Consider the following 20,612-nt stretch of genomic DNA (forward strand, 5'->3'; position numbering starts at 1 on the left):
TTTTGCAGGGAACTTCTAAGATGATGTGGTTATATTTTTCTGTCCTCTTGAATAGCATGCATTTTCATCCCTATAGCATTCTTGTATAGTGTGAGTGTTTGGGTTTTACTGGGCTATTTTGTAAAAACAGGATGAAATAGGAGTTTTAAAACTATTAATTTTTCTTAAGGTATTTAGGCACTGTCTTTTGAAGCACTCTTCCATCTTGTGATTAAAATAGTTCCCCCATTTAGGCTAACTTGATAGTGAAAGGATGTGTTCATTATATGAGTTAATTGCTGTCCCTCCTACAATTGACTTGGGCCATACAGATTTGCTCACTGATGCAGATCCAGTATCTCTCCCAGCTATTTACTTCTCACCTCCTCCCTACTCTCTGGACAGTGCTGCTCTCAGCCATGTGGAGTAGTTGGATGATGGAGCTGTTCCACATAAAAAACAACTTAGTTTTTTCATATGAATTACTGCAGTTCTGCATGGATTGTGGTAGCATCAGGGCTGCAACAGTGTTACTGCTGAACATAAAACTTCAGCTTAATAACTATTTGAAATGGAAAAAGAAGGTTCCTTCACACTTGAAGTTCACATAAACTGAGGCTTTTGGAGGTAAATCTGCTCCTGGCTGTTCCTTATGTGAATGATAGCTTTTTTGGCACAATGTCATAAGCTTGTTTAAGAAGCTGATCAACCTGCAAACCAATTTTTTCTTAATCTCTTACTTCATTTCTCCTACGACACAGGTTAATTTTTATTAGAGAAGCTCCCTGAACTGAACATGACTCCGTGTTCCTTCAAGCAGTCATCTGGATGCAGTGGTTGGGGGGTGGTGGGAATGGCTGTCTTGGCCCTTTTTAGTCTAGTTGTCCACCATGAGCTGCCTGAGAACCCTATCTTGAGTTGTACTAGAAGTGCAAACTAAACCTCAACTTAATAGGTTAAATATGAACTAATCTTTAAATATGGTCTTAAAGACTCTCTTTAGCTTGAAGTACTTCTAGGTGCTTATCACTCTTGAAAAGTGCCTGTACCAGAAAAGTAGCTTAACGTATGCTTACCTCATTTATTGCTGTATCAGAACTATATGCCAGTGAACCAAGAATATATTTTGCTTATGGGAAAAAAAATCAAGGACCAAGAGGGAAGAATATTAGCTTTGCTGGTTCGATACTAAACCCCTCAGTAGACAATAGTAAAAATCAGTGCTGATGTTGCATAGACCAATTTTAGTCAAGTCTTTCCTGTTGGATCTGATAGAGTATTGGAGGCAAAGTCTGGATTGGGTTCTGTTTTCAGAATGTGAAAAAGTCACTTTATCTACTGCAGGCTTGCTGCAGTACAGTGCAAAATTTTTACTTTTTCCTATAAAAAATAACTTGATTCTTCTGATTTGTGATGGCCTTTTCAGGTATGTATATAACATATAATGGGAGGAATGTGCAATGCTGTCTTATGAGGAGAGACTGTCTGGTTATCAGCTACTCAGGCTATTCTGCATTTCTGTTACCTCTTTTAATCTCAACCCTCCAGGAGATGTTCATTCTGAGCAGCAGTATCAGCAGCAGAAATTTTCGAATCAGTCATCTGGGCCTTCTTACAGGAAAGACCAGCATTTTCCAAAAGGGCAAAATAGAGGAGACAGGGGCAGAGGAAGAGGAGGATGGCAAGGAGGACGCCGGAGTGTTTCTGTGGAAATGCCAAAATACATAACAGGTTTGTACATAAGAAAAGGCTCATGATTTATATGTCCAGGGTAACTTTCTGATGATTAAGTTTGCTGTCTGTTTTTGCGCAAAAGCAAAAATTAGAACTAATGCTGTATTGCTCTGGTTTCTGTAGTTTTCTTCAAAATACACAAGTTGTATACTGGAATGAATGACTGACCAGCTACTGGTCAACGAGTCCTTTCAGAATTCTGAGGTGAAATATTGCACTTACATGTACTGAGGGATATGCAGTTTGGTTTCTGTTTGCCAGCACATTTAGTACTGACTGTCATCTGCTTGTAGTCAATGAAACTGGTTTTGCCCATGATGGGAGTTAAAAACAACTGTATCTAAGAGAAAGTTTATTAAGGAGAGCACAGTAGCATTTCAAAATGTGCTGGTGCTCTGGTGGTAGCATAAAAGCATAAACATAAAACAAGACCAACCTCTGGATTTTTTATTTAATCATTTTGAAACAATCTGTGATATGAAAGGGGCCTGCAGCGAAGCTGGAGAGGAACTTTTTGCAAGGGCATGTAGTGATAGGACAAGGCATAATAATTTTAAACTGTAAGAGGGAAGATTTAGATTAGACATCAGGGAGAAATTATTTAGTGTGAGGGTGGTGAGACACTGAAACAGATTGCCCAGGGGAGGTTGTGGATGACCCATCCCTGGAATTGTTAAAGGCAGGTTGGGTGGGGTTTGGAGCAACCTGGTCTAATGGGAGGTGTCTCTGCCCATGCAGAGGAATTGGATCTAGATGAACCTTAACGTTCCTTCCAACCCAAACCATTCTATGATTCTGTCATCACTGCTTCTATTTTTTTTTATGCTGAAGATTTTTGATCTCTCTGAATACTGTCTGAAAAGATTGCTATTTTAATTTAATAAAGTAGTACTTAATGCATATAGGACTTCTTGGCTGTACCATGGCTTTCAGATCCATTAATGTGTAAGTATTACATAACCGTATCTGTATTTCTTTACTGTTATCTCAAGAAGTCATTAGACTGAGTAATTAGTACTAGTAATTCTCTGGTAATGCAGGAATTCAGTAATTTATGTGCAGTGTCCCCTTCTTTGGTTTTTGCCATTTGTCCCGTTCTGATGGAGTTTTTTTCATTCCAGTGTCTGCCTTTGCTGAAGCTCGTGCTGCTGAGATCAATGCCATGCTGAAAGCAGTTACTCAGAAGTCTTCAAACTCTCTGGTTTTCCAGACTCTACCTCGGCACATGCGCAGGCGAGCCATGAGTCACAACATTAAACGCCTACCCAGGCGGCTCCAGGAGATGGCCAGAAAAGAGGTATACATGCATTTTGTGGTATTTGATAGGCTATATGTGTTCAGATGTGCATTTATTAATGTTCAGACCTGAGCTTATCTGCAAAACTTCCCTGGGTATGTAGGGTCTCAAACTTTGACTGACGTCTGAATTCAACATGCCGGAAGACCTCAGTTTTTGATGGTATTTCAAGTAAAGCTCACTAACCACTTGGTTTTGTGATTATTGAACATCTTGAAAAGTTATTAGCGATGATAAAAGGGCCCACTGCAAGAGGGGTCATTCAGGCAGTTCATTCATCCTACGTGACCGAGGAGTTCTCTCTAACACCTGTCTGCCTTGCACCCCACCACAGCTGTTGGGTGTGAGCCTGCTGGCCACAAGCCATCATAGCCTGTTCATGACTGGCATGATGGTTCATATGTTACAGCTCAGACATGGGAGTTATTCTGGAGTTGTTGGCAGGCTGCACAGAGCTGACGATGTAGTAACTGACTGTTCCTGGTTGCTCATGAAACTCTCATTTTGTGGCAGTATCTCAGCATTTAATCAGGATGCTCCTGTGGAGTTACTTGCTTCTTACCCACTGTGGCCTTCCTCTGTGTATTAAAAAAATAATTTAAAAATTGGTTCAACAGGATTTTTTTGTTAATTCATTTGTCTTATGTTTGGCATCAATCAGTTTATCATCTCTAGACACTTCTTAAAGTGATCAAGTGGGTTTGCTTCTTAAATTCTCTGTCTATTAAGGTTGACTGATGAACATACTTCTGGCATTCTTTTTTTCCTTGCATTGTCTTTTTTAAGTTTAGACCTTACCCCTCCTCCCTGAGTTCCTGGAGATAATTATTCATAATTCAGAATTGCTTCAGATACTTAGATGTTCCTTAGGACATGTTTTATTGGATCTTCATAACTTGTATCTCTTCTCTTATTGCTGCGGTTGGCATTTTGGTTTGGTGTTTTTTTTTTGCTTTGTTAGTCACGAGGAAGTGCAATGTGGCCTGTATTCTGAGAAGGAAGAAGGAGTGGATTGTTTTATGTAGTTGGTTATGTGCTCTATCCTTGATAACTAATCTAGATTTATTTAATGTTTACACTTGGTTCTTTTGTATCCTACTTTTTAAACTCTTTTGGCATGATTTCTAATTTCTCTGGATGTACTCAGTTACTCTTCCATCCTTGTTTCTACTCCTTATGTGATTCTTGGATTTTTAAGATTATTTAATTAGCCCTAGTGCAATTGTGTGCCTTCTGTCATGTTTTCTCATGTCTTTTGGTTTAGTTTGTGTGTTTGCACAGGCTGTTCTGTTTTATGCTTTCTTGCAGCTTGTAGTACCTCCTGAGCCATTTCCTTTTGTAAAGGTTCTGCCTGTTTCAGTGTTTGAAGTCTGTTTCTTCGAAGTTAACTGTTCCAATTCTGCTGCACTTTCTTTCTTTTTCTTAGACCCTTTTTCATACTCATTTTCATACAAACATTTACCTTTACTAACTCTTATATCCTAAAAAGCCTAAAGACATATTTTTCATCTACAATGGCACATATTTTTTTCTCTAATTGCCTCTCTGAACCCATCAGTCACACATTGTTGATCCAGTGGTTTATATTGCCTTCTCTGTGGTGGAATGATAGGTCTGATGAGAACATACTTTATTTGCTTGTGCTTTTCTTTTTTGATCTCATGGGTTGCCATTGATTGGCTAATCCCATTCTTAGGGTCCTACTTGGCAGTCTGAGATCTGTATCACTTCTATACGAGCTCAAATCTCCAGGTGTTCCTAATGTCATGTTTATTTGTTCACATGGATATACTGATGTTGGGCAAAAACTTCACACATAAGTAGCAGATCTTTCTTGATAATTTCTTGAATATGTGGGGATTTTAGTTTATCTGTGGGTTCCATTCAAACCTCAATGTACTTATGTGGTTGGGGCTTGTGTATGAAGTTGCCTCAAGAATTATGGAGAACTAGCATCAGAATAAAGTATAATTTAATGCTAGTACTTCCTGTATCCTTACATATGTCAGCTTTTTTTTTTTTTCCTACAGAAGTTTGTCCTTTTCAGTTTTCCTTCAATACCCTCTCTTTTTAAAACAGGCAGAGAAAGCTGTACATCAGAAAAAAGAACAGTCAAAGACTAAATGCCGCAAAGCTAGAAGGCGCCACATAAATTTGGTTGCAGAGTTTAATCGCAGGCAAAGAAAGAATATTTGGCTGGAAACACACATTTGGCATGCAAAGAGGTTTCATATGGTAAAGAAATGGGGATACTGTTTAGGAGAAGGCCCTACAGAGAAGAGCTACAGAGCTTGTTACCGAGCCATGACAAAACACTGCCTTCTTCAGGTACCACACTTACAGCTTTTTTGTTTGTTTTCTCTGTTATTTTGCCAAGGTGAAGTAATCAGCTGTGCTGCTATGATGAATATGTCTGTCTCTTTGAAGTACTGTTGTGTCAGCTGTTAATAACTGCTAAGTATGAAATTAATTATTTCATAATCATAATGAAGCACGATGAGAATCACAGAGACCAAGATGAACCTTTAGACAAGCCTTATAGTAACTATGACTGAAATACTTGCATCTTCAGTCTTTTCAAGAGCTAAGAGATTCAGTGAATCCCTGCATCATCTTCCTGAGCAGGGTGCTCTTGAAGACAGGTGCTTTCTTTGGTTTCCTTTTTGGTCTGTTGATTTGAAAGGCAGATTGGCCCTCAAATGAGAAATACCTGACAGCTCTCCCATAACTAACAATTTTAAGTTAAAAAAGAAGACTTGTTTGTTTTTGAGACAAACTTTAGCAAATAAAAAATTACAATTTCATTGTAAATTGTGAAGCTCTGCCTGGTCCTTCCTTGCCAGGCTTTTTTCAAGAGTTATTTTCACTTTACCACTATCCTGTTGTTTCAGGATTTATCGTATTATTGTTGCCTGGAGTTGACTGGAAAAGAGAATGAACTTGTGGAGCAACTTGCTCGAATATGTAGTGTCGACACAGGTAAATTTCATGTGGTTCAAAATAAAGTTAAGATTCTGATTAGACTAAGGGATGAGCCATTGTTGTCCTTTTAATATCCTACCAGTCTCAATCGTAGTAACAGTTGATACAGAGTTGTGATACTGGTTGAAAAATATAATTAGTTTCTCATAATAGGACTAGACATAAATACTTTCAGTTGCCTATTAATAAATTAATTGTGGTACATGTTTTTTCTTTGGTACTGTCCCAGCAGCCAGAGTGAATTTCAGTTTTGTCTTTTAAAATAATACATGATTTTGTTTTTCAATAAGTATCTTCTTCTTTAGGATTAACTTTTGAAGAGGCTTCTTGTCTGTCTGGAGGTTTTGAGGGTTCCTTGAATCTTTACCGAGCAGATCACTATCCTGAGGATTTGCTTGGTCCTGTCACATTTATTTGGAAACCTAAGGATGGGTCTGAAAACAGACAGTTGTGGATCTGGATGCATCCTGCCCTCAAACAGGTATTTTTTTCTTTACAGTTGAACTCTAATTTTTTTTTATGCATTGTGCATTTTTTTAATGAAGATAATTTCTGAAAGGTGTAGAAGAGCTACCTGTATTACATGGCTTCAGGAATTACAAGTTGGAACACTGTTTCCAGTCTAAACAATATCTATGTTCTGTAACTTGTTTTTATTAAGTTTGCACAGGAGGTGCATGCCCCAGAGATTTTTTTTTAATGTTTGAGCTTAAAAGTTTCCTAGTGTCACTTGCTTAAGGATATGTTAGCTATATGATGTTGCTTGATTTATATCCTTCCCACTGGCACCCCCAAAAGGCCATTTGGTCTCATCACAGATAATCATAATCTGATACTTAGCTATGAACTTTAAAATAAATACATTTAAAAACATTAAATTGTGCTCACTGGCAATTTTTCTTGCATCAGTTCTAGTGAGAATAAATTCTTGGCAATATGCAATGTTACTTTCAGCTCTTAATTGTAAGCCCTGGCCTTCAGCAGAATGCAGTTTCTAGGAAAATAAATATATATTATAAATGGATATACATCCACATAGGAAAATAAAATAGTATCTTAGAAGTGTACTTAAGCTTTTCAATGTGCTGCTTATCAACCTAATCCAAACTTCTCATTTTTTTTAAGGACATACTGAGAGAGCTAAAAGCAATTTTTCAGTGTACAGAGCCTGAAGAAATCTATATTCCTGACCCTGTTACAACATCAATTGAAGAGGAAAAACAAGTAGATGTGGCTCTGACCCTTGGCAAGAAAAGAAAGAAGGAGGATAAAGAAGGAGAAAAAGCTGTGCCAGTGAAAAAAATAATTGGTGATGGCACTAGAGATCCAGGCCAGTCCTACTCCTGGATCTCTCAGGCTACTGGCATTGTGATCAGGTTTGTTCCTAGTGGAGTCTGAACCTGTAACCCTCAGCTGGTTAATGTAGCTGAATTCTGGTTTAACAATACTGTGAAAAAAAGTTTGTGTTGTACTGTCATACCTTGACCTAAAACTTACCTCTGTTTCAGTGACAGATCGATGGAGATTCTCAGATATCGGCTGATTGGCCCCCTATCACACTCTGTCCTTACAGGGACCTTGAAAGCAGCTTCTCTCCAGACAGTAAGTAAATTGACAGTTTAGATATTACTGATTTTTTTAAAATAAGATTTCTGGAATGTGCAAGCTTGATTTTGCTAGAAAAACATTGTAAACTATCTAGCCTTACTTATTGTAAAGGCTAACCTATGTATTTCTACTCAATTAGATTTTCTGGTTTGAGCCACTTGACTAATGCTGATCTCAGGAAGAATTTGTATCTGGATTTTAAGTAGGTGTAGGAAGAAAAGAGAAGCAGTGATTCTGTTGAGCAGGCTATGTGGTTTCTGCTGTAATGATGTATTGTGCTGAGAGGTCCAGAATAATTAATAATATTTTTGACAAACTGTAGATCATGTTTCTCAAACAACGAGCTAGAGCATCGACAGCTAAAGGGCAGGATGTTTAAGGTACAGAAAACTTTTGTGTTTTTGATAAATATGTAGCTTGTCCACCTCTTGGTACATAGCATCACTGGAGTTTTAATGGGGATTTTTTGTCTCTTGCAGCATACATTACAAGGCCAGGAAATCTCTTGCTTTCTGTAATAAATAATTAACACAGAATTAGGAAGCACTGTGGATTGCTTTGTTAGTTTTTGGAACACAGGTGTTGTACTGTAAGGTGCAGTATAGGATTAGACTGCATCAGAGCAACATTATTTGGTTTGAAACTTGAAGAAAGCAATTGTAGTGATGAAGGCAAACTATGAGTGAATTCATACTGATGGAAAATGCTGAATGACCACTGGAGTTTAATTAGATGTGTTGTTTTCCAGGAGATGGCAGATTCAGACACAGAACGGAATAACTGGTGGGTAGAAAACTGCAAGAACTCTGAAAAAGTATCACTTCATCAACGTCAAAGTGCTATCTTTGAGCTATTAGAAGGTATTTGGGCGTGTGGGTGCTATGGGAGGAAGGGGAAACTGTTAAACTCTTTTAGGTGGTCAAAACTGGCATGCTAATAAATTTACTTCAGTTTGAAAATGGTTCTTTTTTGCTGATCATGAGAGTGATGCCATTGAGCATGTGTTTAGGTAATTACTGTGGCATGTCAAAGATTTGAGAAATGTTACATTAACTTTTTTTGAGGGAATTTTAATCCTCTGTGTAGTCCAAGCTCAGGTAAACTGAATCTTGTTTTTATCTTCATGAACTTAGATTTGAGATTGCTGATGGATATACAGTCTGCTCTCTCTCTCCCCATACATACCAAATTAAGGCAGTAAGTTGTACAATACCTTCACAGATAAAATGGTAGTCTTCTCCCCAGAGTGAAAGTGTTAAACCTTGCTTTATATATTTTTGTTTCTAGTGAACAGTTGTGTATTTGGCTCAATTGTAAAGTATTATAAAGTTAACTCATCTCACTTTCTAGCATTGAAGCAGGTAAGAAACTGGCTTTGGTAAATCTCACACTATACTCCAAGTATCCTCTATGAGGTAGTTAAGCAGAAATTATGTAAAAGTTTTAAAAACACATTTTTTAATTTCCTTTCTCTGGAAGACAAGGATAAAACAAAGGATCATTGTTCTTTACAAGATTATGCCAAGTGTAAAGGATCAGTTGACTCTCTTAAGTCGAGAGAGTGACCTCACTTCTATGCTAAGCATAAATATAATTGCAAACTCTTACATTGCTGTTGTCTTATGTTATTGGATATTTAACAAGCATTGGTGAGTTTTCAAAACATGATACATTGAGTACTCTGGATTTCTTCTCAGACTTACAATTGTGTCACATCCCTGCAGGGAAAAAAGCACAAAATAGCAGTGCAGAAAAAGATCAAATCTTAATGGTTACTTTCATGGCAATATTAATCTGTGTATTTTTAAAGGGTTAAGTTCACCATCAGAAATGCCACCAGGTACAATACTGGGCCTCACTGTTGGAGATCCTCGAGTCAATTTGCCAAAAAAGAAGACAAAAGCTGTACCAGACTTTGAAAAATACCGAGGTAAAATGCCTTGCTTATATTATGCTTCTCCCAGAACTGTCAAAAGCAAGAGATTCAGTTTCTCTCTACACTATTGTTTTCATTAACTTTCATCTTCTACTGATCCTTTCTTTCTGTTTCTCTCTAGCATTCGATTTCAGAATGTTTCCTTCCCCTTTCTACTGTCCCTGTCAAGAACAGAAAGACCTTGAAAGTTGCATAGAACAGCAGTTGTGAGGGAGGGACATGCACCAAAGCTGGTCTTGTGCTCAGTGGAAGCCTCTGTCTGACCATACAGATGATCCAGGTTCGAATCCTGGCAAGGCCAACCAGGTGCTAAAAGCTACTTAGAAAGTTTCTGATGGATATTTTGTTTTCCTGATGCTCTTTATTCTCTCCAAGAAGGTATCTGCTCTTTCTGGTTTATAGTCCTGCAATGATGGAAGTTGCAATTCTACTGAAAAAAAAATATTACTTTTGCAAGATTAGCATTTCAGATGGCCAAAATGCTGGCTATTTAAAAAAAATCACCAATGTGTGAAATGAAACTTCCATTTCAGTGGAGACTTACACAACATTTCAGTGCAAAGTTCCAATTCAGTTGGATTTGAGTTCTTGAAAAATGGGCAAGAGCCTGTACAGAATCCAGTGAGGTTTGTATGCAGTTCCGTATAGGCATTTCCAGTTAGGTTGACTGGCCACAGACTGCCTCACCTAATATGAGAAACATACTAGCCAGCTAGCAAACAGTACGAAATAGGACCAGTTGAAGGTTCCAGAAACTTGAAAATACTTAATTTCCTTGGTGGTGTGTTTGCAAGATGGTAGAAGAATGTAACCTTACCTTTTACTTAAGTCAGGCTGAACACCTATTTCATTTACTGTCTTTTAACCCTCTGCACAGCTCTCTGTTCCTTGGATTTTCTTATATCCTCCTATTCTACTCTCTGTGTAGAATAGCCTTTCTTCTGATAATTAGTTCTGCTCAGCTAACTTTCTCATCATTAATTTTCCTGTTGGAAATGCTGCAGCACACATGACCTCTACTTTGATTCCTTCCTGCTGAGAAGTAAGGTGAGCTATATAGCACTTGTTTACAGATACTGGTATGAACTAGTAGAGGAGTTAGCAACTACAGGAAGTAATTTGGCTCCCTTCATTCTGCTTGTCATGCCTGTGAAGATGTGTTCAAGAAGGGAAGATCAGCAGAAGGCACTGGAAATGTCTCATAGTAGTTTCTCTCCCCCCTGCCAGAGCTGATTGTCCCTCAGGAAGGAGAGGCCATGGTAATGATCAAATGATAAGATACGGGGTCAAGAGAAAGAAAATGCCTCTGCCTTTTTTCCTTTGGCTGGCTAGAAAATGGCTGTATTCAAGATCCTTCTACTTGGGATTATTCTTCACTTGCCCCACAAACATTCAGAAAACTTGTTATTGCTTTCTGATTCTTTTCTGAGTTCCTTTTTTTTTTGTTATTGTTTCATCGTGGTTTTAAAACTGCATCTGGCCTCTCTGACTTGTATTTGGGAGAGGGTCCTTGATCAACTGCGAAGTAAAGGTAAACTGCATTATACCTTCTAATTTAAGTTCTGCTGAAGGACTTAAGCAAGCAAGCTGCTCCTACAGAAGTTGAGTAGGCAGAAGGATGAAAGAAGACAGACAATACAGCTGTCTTGTAGTAAAAGATCAAAAGGACATTATGATAGGGGAGTAGAAAAGGAGAGGCCAGCCCTCCTACAAGAAGCAGTTAAGGAGAGACTAAAAGGGACTAACAGGTCAGCAGGCAAAGTGGCTGCTTTCAATTTTTTCCCACTCAGCGATGGGAAGTCACTCAGGTGGAAGAGTTACAGGATCATTCAAAGTCTCCTGTGTATCTGTTACATGCACAGGGGAGAATCCTATGGTATGGTAGTTCATCTCTCCTGCCTGAGAAACTTAAGACTGAGCTCTAGCTGCCACTCTTCCTGTCTCCCTCATCGAGTATTCCTTGGTGTTAGCTGGAAAGAGAGGTTATTGTTACTGTTTTTCCTAACCTAAATTAGCAGGTTATGAGACAGCTATTACCTCTGTTATATCTCTGCCTTAATGGGTAGATGTAGCACATTTGTCAGCATTTTTCCAACCACTTCTGTCCACTCATGCTACTGGTTCTTTTGCCAAGACTTACCCAAGAATGGAGACTATCTTCCTTTTCAGTTTTTTGAAGGGCAATTTGTTTAACAAAAAAATGAAGGAATTTAATAATGGCACATAGTGTACATCACTACAGCAATAGTAATGCCAACATTTCCACAGTAACATCTGTGTAAAAAAACATTAAGACTTCTCTAAGATCTGTAATTCCATTTGGGTGGTATTAATTTTTCCCTTCTTTAAAAGAAAAATCTTTTTATGAGCCTTATAACTACATAAACTTTCTGAGCCTTAGTTTGATGTAACCTTACTCGGATATTGTAATACAGTGAGCTGATGCTTATTTAAGAAATCATAATAATTCTTTTGCCTTATCACATGTCATGTTGATTGAGCAATAAAAAGGAACTTTTGCTGTGTTCAGCACTTTTTTCCCCCCTTTTTGCTTCCTGGGTATTCAAATACTATTAGGGTATTAGTAAGATTGAAATGGACTGTGTATGTTAACAGATCCTGTCTGAGCTTTGGCTTCCCTTCTTCGGTGTTGTGTAAAAGCTGACTGATTTTCTTAGGAAATGTTTTCTAATGTAAAGTTGAATTGTCAAATGGGTGAATAGTTTAGGTAAGTTACAGCCATCGTCTTTGGTTGCACATTGTAATACATGCAGTGTGTGAAATGATACACATCTGTCCATATCCCTTTTTTTTTTTTTTCAAAGTGCTATTCTAATACATGCATGTGTGGTTTTTCCCCTGTGAGTTCCTTGCTAACAAATCAAAGGTAATTTCGGTCTTACCCAGTTACTCTCACTCCTGAATGCATATGCATGTGTACAAGCTGTATGTTACAGACATGTTGATGGGATTTAGTCAAAGAATTGTCCTCTTTTCTTTAGGCTGGGGGATAGAAAGCTTTTGAATAAATCATTTTCAGTGCCTTCTCAGCAACTTTATGCCTTCTGGAAGTTAAGACTTCCACGAAGCAGTCGGTGCATCCATGTATACTTTGGACATTTTGATCTACTTTTTCTTTCTGTGGAGAAATACGAATTCCACTGCTTTAAAAACTGCTCAACAAGAAGTATGATGGAGCTTTTAAACAATGGGTGAATTGAGATGCATAGGAGTAGAATGCATCATAAAAGATAAGTGAGATAAAGTTCCCTCTGCAAAACAGAGAGCCTGAGCCTGTAAAGGCACATCTTGAAGAGGTTTAGGTAGCTGGTATCAGTTGCCCAGGCATGCACTCCTATGTACATATAGCTGTGAAACTGCTCCCTATCAGTGCTTATATTTTTGCTTTTTCGGCTCTTTCCTCAAAGAGGAAAGGAAAAAATTCAAATAGAAGCACTCTTAGGCCTGTCTTCCAAGATGATTAATCAGTTACACAGATCAGAACAGCAGCTTTAAATGGAACAAAACCTTTATGGGCCTGGATTGTCTGAGCACCAACCATGGACAGTGGCAGAATCAGATAATGTGCTGATTGTCTCTGAGTTTTGTGTACAACTCCCCAGTTCCTATACTAGCTCTGATATCTTACTTCCACTTTCATCAGCAACTTATTAATCAGTAGGGTTATTTTCCCCAGCAATCTTAAAATGTGAACTGAAGAAGACAGGAAAGAGGTAAGAAATAAAGAGAACTGGTGTGAGGATTTGGCAGAGTGTTGCTAGTCAAAAGAAAGCTTACTAAAGGAAAAAAAAATCAGTAAAATGGAAAATTGGCTTCATCCTGGCTCAAACCGGGACAGATTATAATATTCTTAGTAGAGAGATTAAAGTCTCCCAAGTTCAGTGGGGATCAAGGAGAAAGAATGTACTTACTGTATTGTTAGTACCACTGAATAATCCATCTCTTCTGTATTCAAAGTCTTGTAAACATTAACTGGACAATTTAGCTGAATCTTCTTTTGAAAGAAGTGACTTAAAAACCAAAACCAAACATATTCTCTTCCTTTAATGTGTAAGACCTTGTAGATGACAAAATGAGAAGTTTTAATCACAGAACTGTTTGTTGTGTTGCTTAGTGGTAAGAATTATTTACTTAAAATACAAATCAGCATGCAATTGCATACTGTACACTGGTGGCTTTGAATCCGTCGTTCATTAAAGGTAGGTACATCTGCTTTCTCTGCTTTGGTTAGATTGTGGACTTGAAGAAGAGGGAGGTTATTTAATACTTCAGTGACCAGTTTTAAGCTAGAAGTGTTATTTATCTTCAGTAACACACACAGCTGTTAGTCGGTGCAGACATAAGTGAAGAAGTCTGTTCCTTGAAGTGCAGAGCCTGAAAAGCTCCAAAGTGGGAAGATAGTGCTAAGTAAGTAGCTGCAAGCTAGTCATATCCATTAAAATATGTCCTGTGTGTACACTTCTTCAGGGTTACCCTTGCTTCTCTTAGAAGCTTGCTTAGGCAAACTTATTTCAGCCTTCATAGTGTTGCTCTTTCTAATTTTTACCAAACCTGTTGAGTGTCACACTCGGCTTGAAAGGTTTGATTCCAAAATATTAAAGGTGGCATGCTAAAGATGTAGCTTGTATTGCCAAGGATTATGACATTTGTAATAAATGCCTGTTTATAAGAGAATACCAGGGAAATGCTTCTAAAGCTAACAGTTTATTTCATATTTTGTCTCTGTAAAACCTGAAGCAGAAGCAGTGATGCTTGTGAAGCTTTTAACAGTCTTGTTTCCTTAGTTGCCTACTTGTACTTAAAATAGTGGAGGAGGTTTGGTAATTTGATGCTTAAACCACAGAAATTGTTTGAATTTTGTTTTAAGGTTCTCTTCTTTTGTAGATAATGATAAAGTTAGGCAGCTGTACCTGAAGGGTGTACCTGTAGACTGTGCTAACAGCTTTATCTGGGACCAGGACATCTGTAAGAACGTCACTGAAAATAAAATCTCAGAGCAGGTAACTATGAAGCTGGATTGCCATGGATAAAATGGCTAATGGTCCATAGGGTGAGACTCTTGCAACTTGTATAAATTCAAGATCAGTAGTTTCCTAATGTCACAGTATCTAGCTGCTGAGTTGAAGTGTTTACTTTGTAGCCTTTGTGTAATGTTCTTGCACTGTCATTGTTCGTGGTTGAATTAAAATAAAGCTTTATTGGATTGTCTACAGGACTAAGTAGTTGTAGGCTTATTTAGCAGGACGGTTTAGAATGGGATTTTCCTGCATCACCTGGACTCATGTGCAGCAGATAAAAGGGATTAAGTGGCCCAGAGGGGCTCTGGCCATTCACTCCTTAGTCACTCAGGATAATTCTCCTGACAAAAGAATCAAGGAAGTTGAAATGAAGTAAATCCATCTGGTTCTGAACTGCATCACACTGCTGTAGGCATTCTGGGCAATACCTGTGATTTTTAGACAGCTTTAATTGTGCTGTTACAGGTTTGAAATCTCCTATCTTGTCATTTGTGTTGGCAATGGAGGAGCAACCCATAAAATGCATGGGTAAAAAAGTGATTTAGTCTCAAGAGGTGATCAACTTTTGGCACCATTGTAATAAAAAATAGAAAATAATTGTATGGCAGAAACATCTCTCTAAATACTCTCTTCATGAAAATTAGTTTTGTGCTCTTTCAAACTGTCTGGCATAGTGTTAAGAAAAGCAAAACACAAAATGCTGTACTAGTGCACAACAGCTACCAGCACAATCTTTTTGTATATGACTGTTCTTCATGCTGTCATGAAATGTAATGTTTGCTTTGTAAAACAGCTGATGCAGAAAGTACACGTAAAGAGACAGTCTGAGGGTCTGTTTTCTTATAGGTGTATTCCTAATGTGACAAAATGAAATATAGCAACTTGATTCACAAAGCCTTGGTGCCAGCATGCCTTATGTGAAACTGTTTTGTGACCAACTGTTCTTCCCATCTCCCTGGGTGTAGTTCAGATTTGCTCTGTGTATTGACAGACTGTCTGAAAGCACCTGCTCAGTCTGGTCTTGTGCACAAATCTAGAAATACCAAGTTGCAATACTTATTTTTCCCTCTTCATCTGTGCTGTACATTTTTGCTCTGAGTTTCAGTATCTGCCCTCCATCAAGGTCTATGGAAGTAGGAAGGGGAGAAAATGGGTGCCTAGTACTTTTTCTAAAAATAATTTTTCATGTCTTGATGGAGGTCAGTTCAGATGAATAGCATATTAATAGTATATTTTGCCTACTTAATAACTTTCCAGTGTCCTGGAAGGGTACCTGGAAGAGGGGAAAATGGTTACTAATTCATGGGAAATGTCTCCTCCTTCTCAGGATTTAAACCGTATGAGATCTCAGTTACTGGTACCTGGATCACACCTTGATTTGGGTCCTTGTGAGTCTAAGGTCCCCATACTGTTGGTGCAGCAGCCAGGGAAAATGGCTGGAGAAGATCGACCAGGATGGGGGAGTGGCTGGGATATCTATCTCCCAAAGGGCTGGGGCATGGCTTTCTGGATTCCCTTTGTAAGTTACTTTCATTGCAGACTGCAAGTAAATGTCACATGCTCTATAATTTGGGTAAAAGTAACCGATTTTGGAGAGTTATGCTTCATTGTGTAACCAATTCATGATTACAGTGTTAAAGGCCCACTTTAGAAGGGGGTGTATGAACCGGTTGTGGACAGAGGCCTGGTCTTAAAATTTTAAACAATGGCTTTCTGTATCTTCTGTTGGTTATAATGGTGCCCACGTGGCAGCTAAAGCAGGAAGTCAGAGTGTTCTGTGTTCCTAAGGGCACATGTCTGTAAAGGGAAATCATTTGGTGCCTGCTGCTAATCCATTTCCAGCTTGGCTTTCTCCACCACTCTGTCAACAAATTGGTTGTCTTTGATTTGGAAGAGAGCTTGAAACACAAAGTATGAGTTGAGCTTGACTGCTTCTCTGGTGCTCTTTGGAAAATCCTGCTTTGAATGTTTAGGTGACAGTTTTAATGTCTTTCTGTGATTAAATTTATGCTTTTGAATGTGCTGGGGAATTAATTGCAGTTATACCTAATGTACAATTAAAATAAATTAGGCAGTGACTTTGTTGAAGTATTGTGACATTCCTGACAATGTAGAAGATAAGAGCTTGTGATATTCTCTTCAGTTTTGTTAATAGTTTTTCAGAATTAAATTTAAAGAGTGTGACCAACGTTTTTGTTGAAACGAGCCTCTGGAACTGTGAAAACCAAAGTTTATTTGTTCAGAAGCTAAAGTGATTGACATTCCATTTTCTAAGGCAGTAGCATCTGCAGATTAATGTTTTGTTTCGGTTAGGAACCCGGAACCAGTATAAATATTGCTTTTGGGGGGTTTTGGTTTTTATAACAGATATATCGAGGTGTACGAGTCGGTGGCTTGCAAGAGGCTTTAAAGCATTCTGAATATCAAAGAAATCCTCACACTCCAAATGATTTCCCAGACTGCCAGGCAGGAATGAAGTTTGCCAAAGAACTGGAAACCAGTCTTCTTGAAAAATTCAAACGGTAACATTAACTTCAAAATCGATTTCAAGAGTGAAAAAAATGAATACTTATAATAGTCTCTTAATTACCTGTTGTGTTAATTTAGAATAGGACTTTTTATCAAGATCTTATGCTAGTGTTTTAAATCCTGGTGTTATAAAAATGAAAAGAATCCTAGATATATTTAACAGAAAAGCTCTGCTGAACAGGGCATATAAATTAACCAGCCTTCTTTTCCCAGAGATATGCTCTGTTATAAGGCTGCAGCAAGGCTGCATAGCAATAAAATACAAAAAGCTATTTCCAGCTCCCTAAGCAGCAAATGAGAAAGGAGGTAGAAATCAAAGGCATAATATCAAAGAGTGCACTAAATGTAAAAGAATAAAGTGAATGAAGTGGTATATTTGTGTCACTTTGTAAATGCCAGGTATTAGGAAGTTCTCCTTTGTTTTCACTACAATAAGCACAGAACTCTTAACCACGAGTATGGGGTAGCTGGAAGTGTCCTCTCACCAACTGGTGTTGGTTCCTCTTCCAGCTAGGAGGGAGAAGCAGAAGTTTGTCATGTCAGTCATGGTAGATAGAAGTAACCAACATGGCTGAAAGATGCGGTGGTCAGAATACAACACTGTTGTCTAGAGGTATGACTTTAAAGTTATTGCTCAAAGAGATTGCAAAGGGAATGCACAGTTCACTTTCTGTTCTGAATAATTAATTTTGAAAACAGAAAACTATTAGACCAACAGGACAAAGCAGACAGCCTTTGGAAGTGCTAAGGATTCAGCAAGGGCCCAGGAAACTAATTTCTTATCTACTTGATTTATCATTTAGACGACCACCTGCAAAAAGGGCAAATTATGTCAAGCTGGGCACTCTGACCCCTTTTTTCTGTCCTTGGGGGCAACTGACGAAGAACTGGGAAGGAAGAATGAAAGTTTCAGGAGAATTTGTACAACCTTCTTCCCCACGCCCTACGTGCTGCACAACCGAAGGGCATAGCTTTTGTGGCCCCAAAGCTGAAGTGGTCAAAGAAAGTTCCCCTGAGACTGATGAGGAAAAGGAGACCATGGAAATAACAAGCTCTGAAGGTGTTCTAATGAAGGATGATGTTACAGGCACCCAAGACTTTGGTGGGAGAGATGAAACTAAGACAAGTGACTTTATTGTTCTCAGGTATGTCAAAATGATACACGCATCTGAGGTATTACTTTTTTGAATTGGGGAAAGGAAAAATTAGGCCTTGATTATTAAGATGAGAGAATTATTTGATCCAAATACAGTTAGGAGATGAAATAGTTTTGTCGTGGATTAGAATTTGCAATTGAGTGTAAATCCTTCTCCTGCTCTTCCTCAGCAGACTTAGTGACTAGATGTAAATTTCTTAAATTATCTTAAAACTCTTGAATTTAGCGTGTTCTTGGAGTTGGCATATTCTGTCTCTTTTTGAGACTGACAGCTGTGATTTTAAAACTGTTGCTGTGTAAATCAACTTACATTCTTTTTTCTCAGACATTGTCACAGGTGGTTCTTGTGCTACTTAATAAAGTCTGTAAATAAAACAGAGAGTCCCCTGCCTTCCAATGCAACAATTGAGGGCCGCAACAGTGTTTGGAAACTGCCTGAGTGCAGGTCTCTAATTGTTGTGTACTTATCAAAGGAAGAAAATATCAACAGGTCTGAACTGCATTAATGTCACTGAAGGTTTTAAAGCGTTTTTTATTTAACAAGTTGGGAGGGGTTCAGCAAGTAATGCCTCCTTCTGAAGAAATAGCCTTGCACATGAATTCTACTCATCCATGTTCCTTTTTCCTCAGAGTGATGTAAATATAAGCCTGGAACATTACAGAAGGTCCCAGGAATTTATATTTTTTTTTAAATCATGCTCTTGCAAATATGTGGGGCACTGGATTTCTGTTGTAAGACTTGTTAATAACTATCATTTATGTTTATTTTTAAATGTTTTAAATTTTTAATAGGAGCGAGAAACTACTAATGCAGGTATCAGCCTGGTGCTATCCCACTGCTGGAAAAGATCGGCGAGTCCGCCTTGTTTCTCGACTGGGACAGAAGGAAATGAATGAAGATGTCTTTTTGCCAATCTTGATGAGCTATCCACGGGCTCTTGTATGGGTCAGCTTGTCTCTCTTGAGAAAGGGGAACCCTGAATTACATACCATGATTTGCATCCCAACAGAAGACGACTTGCTGCGTCTAAGCAAAGACAAACTCTTCTGCGGTCCTCAAGAACCCAGACATCGTGACATATTCAAGCACAGGGTACAGAAACTAAAGGAGGAGAAGAAGAAGAAGAAAAAAGATAACATAAAACCTGTAGAAAGTGACCCTCCGAGCGTTTCAGATAAGGAAACAACTGAGGAGCATGAAGACCTCATTCTTGGTCTTTGGTCAGATGCTCTCCCAGATGTTACTTCCCACTGCTCCAGAACTCTCTTGGGATATGTCACTCGAGGGGATTTTTCATTGGCTGTGGGCTGTGGAGAAGCACTGGGTTTTGTTAGTTTGACAGGATTACTTTATATGTTGTACAACCAGCCAGCAGATAAAAAAGGGCTTGTTTTGTTAAGAACTCCAGCATCTTTACAGTACAGATTTGCAAGACTTACTATTGAGGTTTGAGTATCATTGCAATGCAGTAGAATGCCAAAAATGCCAAAGAGTGTTTGTTTTGTCTTCTGTGACCTTTCCAGTACGTCTCGAGGTGATTCTGAGCCCAAACAACATCATCTGGATTATGAAATAATCAAAAAGCTTTGTAGCATTATTAATGAAAATAACCTAAACAGACCTGGTATTACTTTCATTGCTAAGGATTTGTGACAGTAATACATCCATTATCATGGCCTTTATTTCTAAAAAAAGCACATTGTTCACTTTTCACCTCAGAGCAATGGATGCTATAACAATACACAGAAAATCATTATTTTCCTTTTAGAAATCTTATGGTCAGATGGACTGTAACTCTGCAGTGCATTGTTCACATGTAAGTGCATGTGATCTGGACCAGTGTATACAGCAAGTGGCTTTTCCAAGTTCTTTGTGTCTGAATGCATGAGACTGCAGTGGAACAGAGCTAAGTAGACAAATTACTAAGACAGCAGAAGGGTCATTACTTTGGTGGAAGTGCTCTGTGCTTAAATAAAATGCAGATAAAATATAACCTGACTATGTAGGAACTGGGGCTCTTAAATTGGAAAGCATGTCAGTCTCTCTGAGAGAGAAAGCTCTTCTTTTTGAAAGATAATTAGCCTTGCAGGTGCAAATTGCTGTTGGTTGGTCAGCATCAGCTTTCTGTTAATAATAGGGGATATTTTGGTTCCTTAACATGCAAGGCTATTTATGTATGGAATGTGCTAGGATCAAAGGTTTCTTCATTTTACTGTATGGTTTAAGAATGTTGTTTAAATTCATAAAACTTGTAAAGTATGCTGGAGGGGTGAGAGGAGAAAGGTGTTTGATTTGCCTGGGTGGGGTGGGTTGGTTTTGGTGGTGTTCTTTTTTTTAAATTATAGCCCTAA

The 20,612-nt window shown here is 38.3% G+C and overlaps 1 protein-coding gene across 1 annotated transcript; it reads left to right on the top strand.

Annotated features, from left to right (window-relative positions):
* The first annotated feature begins 1,392 nt into the window (after nucleotides 1-1,392).
* POP1 (processing of precursor 1, ribonuclease P/MRP subunit (S. cerevisiae)) lies at nucleotides 1,393-19,721 on the top strand. The gene is made up of 15 exons (XM_010006518.1): nucleotides 1,393-1,405; nucleotides 1,528-1,710; nucleotides 2,835-3,010; nucleotides 5,090-5,338; nucleotides 5,902-5,989; nucleotides 6,298-6,473; nucleotides 7,118-7,368; nucleotides 7,501-7,594; nucleotides 8,349-8,460; nucleotides 9,411-9,530; nucleotides 14,442-14,557; nucleotides 15,903-16,094; nucleotides 16,943-17,097; nucleotides 17,908-18,249; nucleotides 19,053-19,721. The coding sequence occupies exons 1-15, from the start codon at nucleotides 1,393-1,395 to the stop codon at nucleotides 19,711-19,713; spliced, it is 2,928 nt and encodes a 975-aa protein (XP_010004820.1). The 3' UTR covers nucleotides 19,714-19,721.
* Nucleotides 19,722-20,612: the final 891 nt, after the last annotated feature.

Source organism: Chaetura pelagica, unplaced genomic scaffold (genome assembly GCF_000747805.2).
Source record: "Chaetura pelagica isolate M959 unplaced genomic scaffold, ChaPel_1.0 scaffold76, whole genome shotgun sequence".
In the NCBI taxonomy this organism is placed as follows: Eukaryota; Metazoa; Chordata; class Aves; order Apodiformes; family Apodidae; genus Chaetura; species Chaetura pelagica.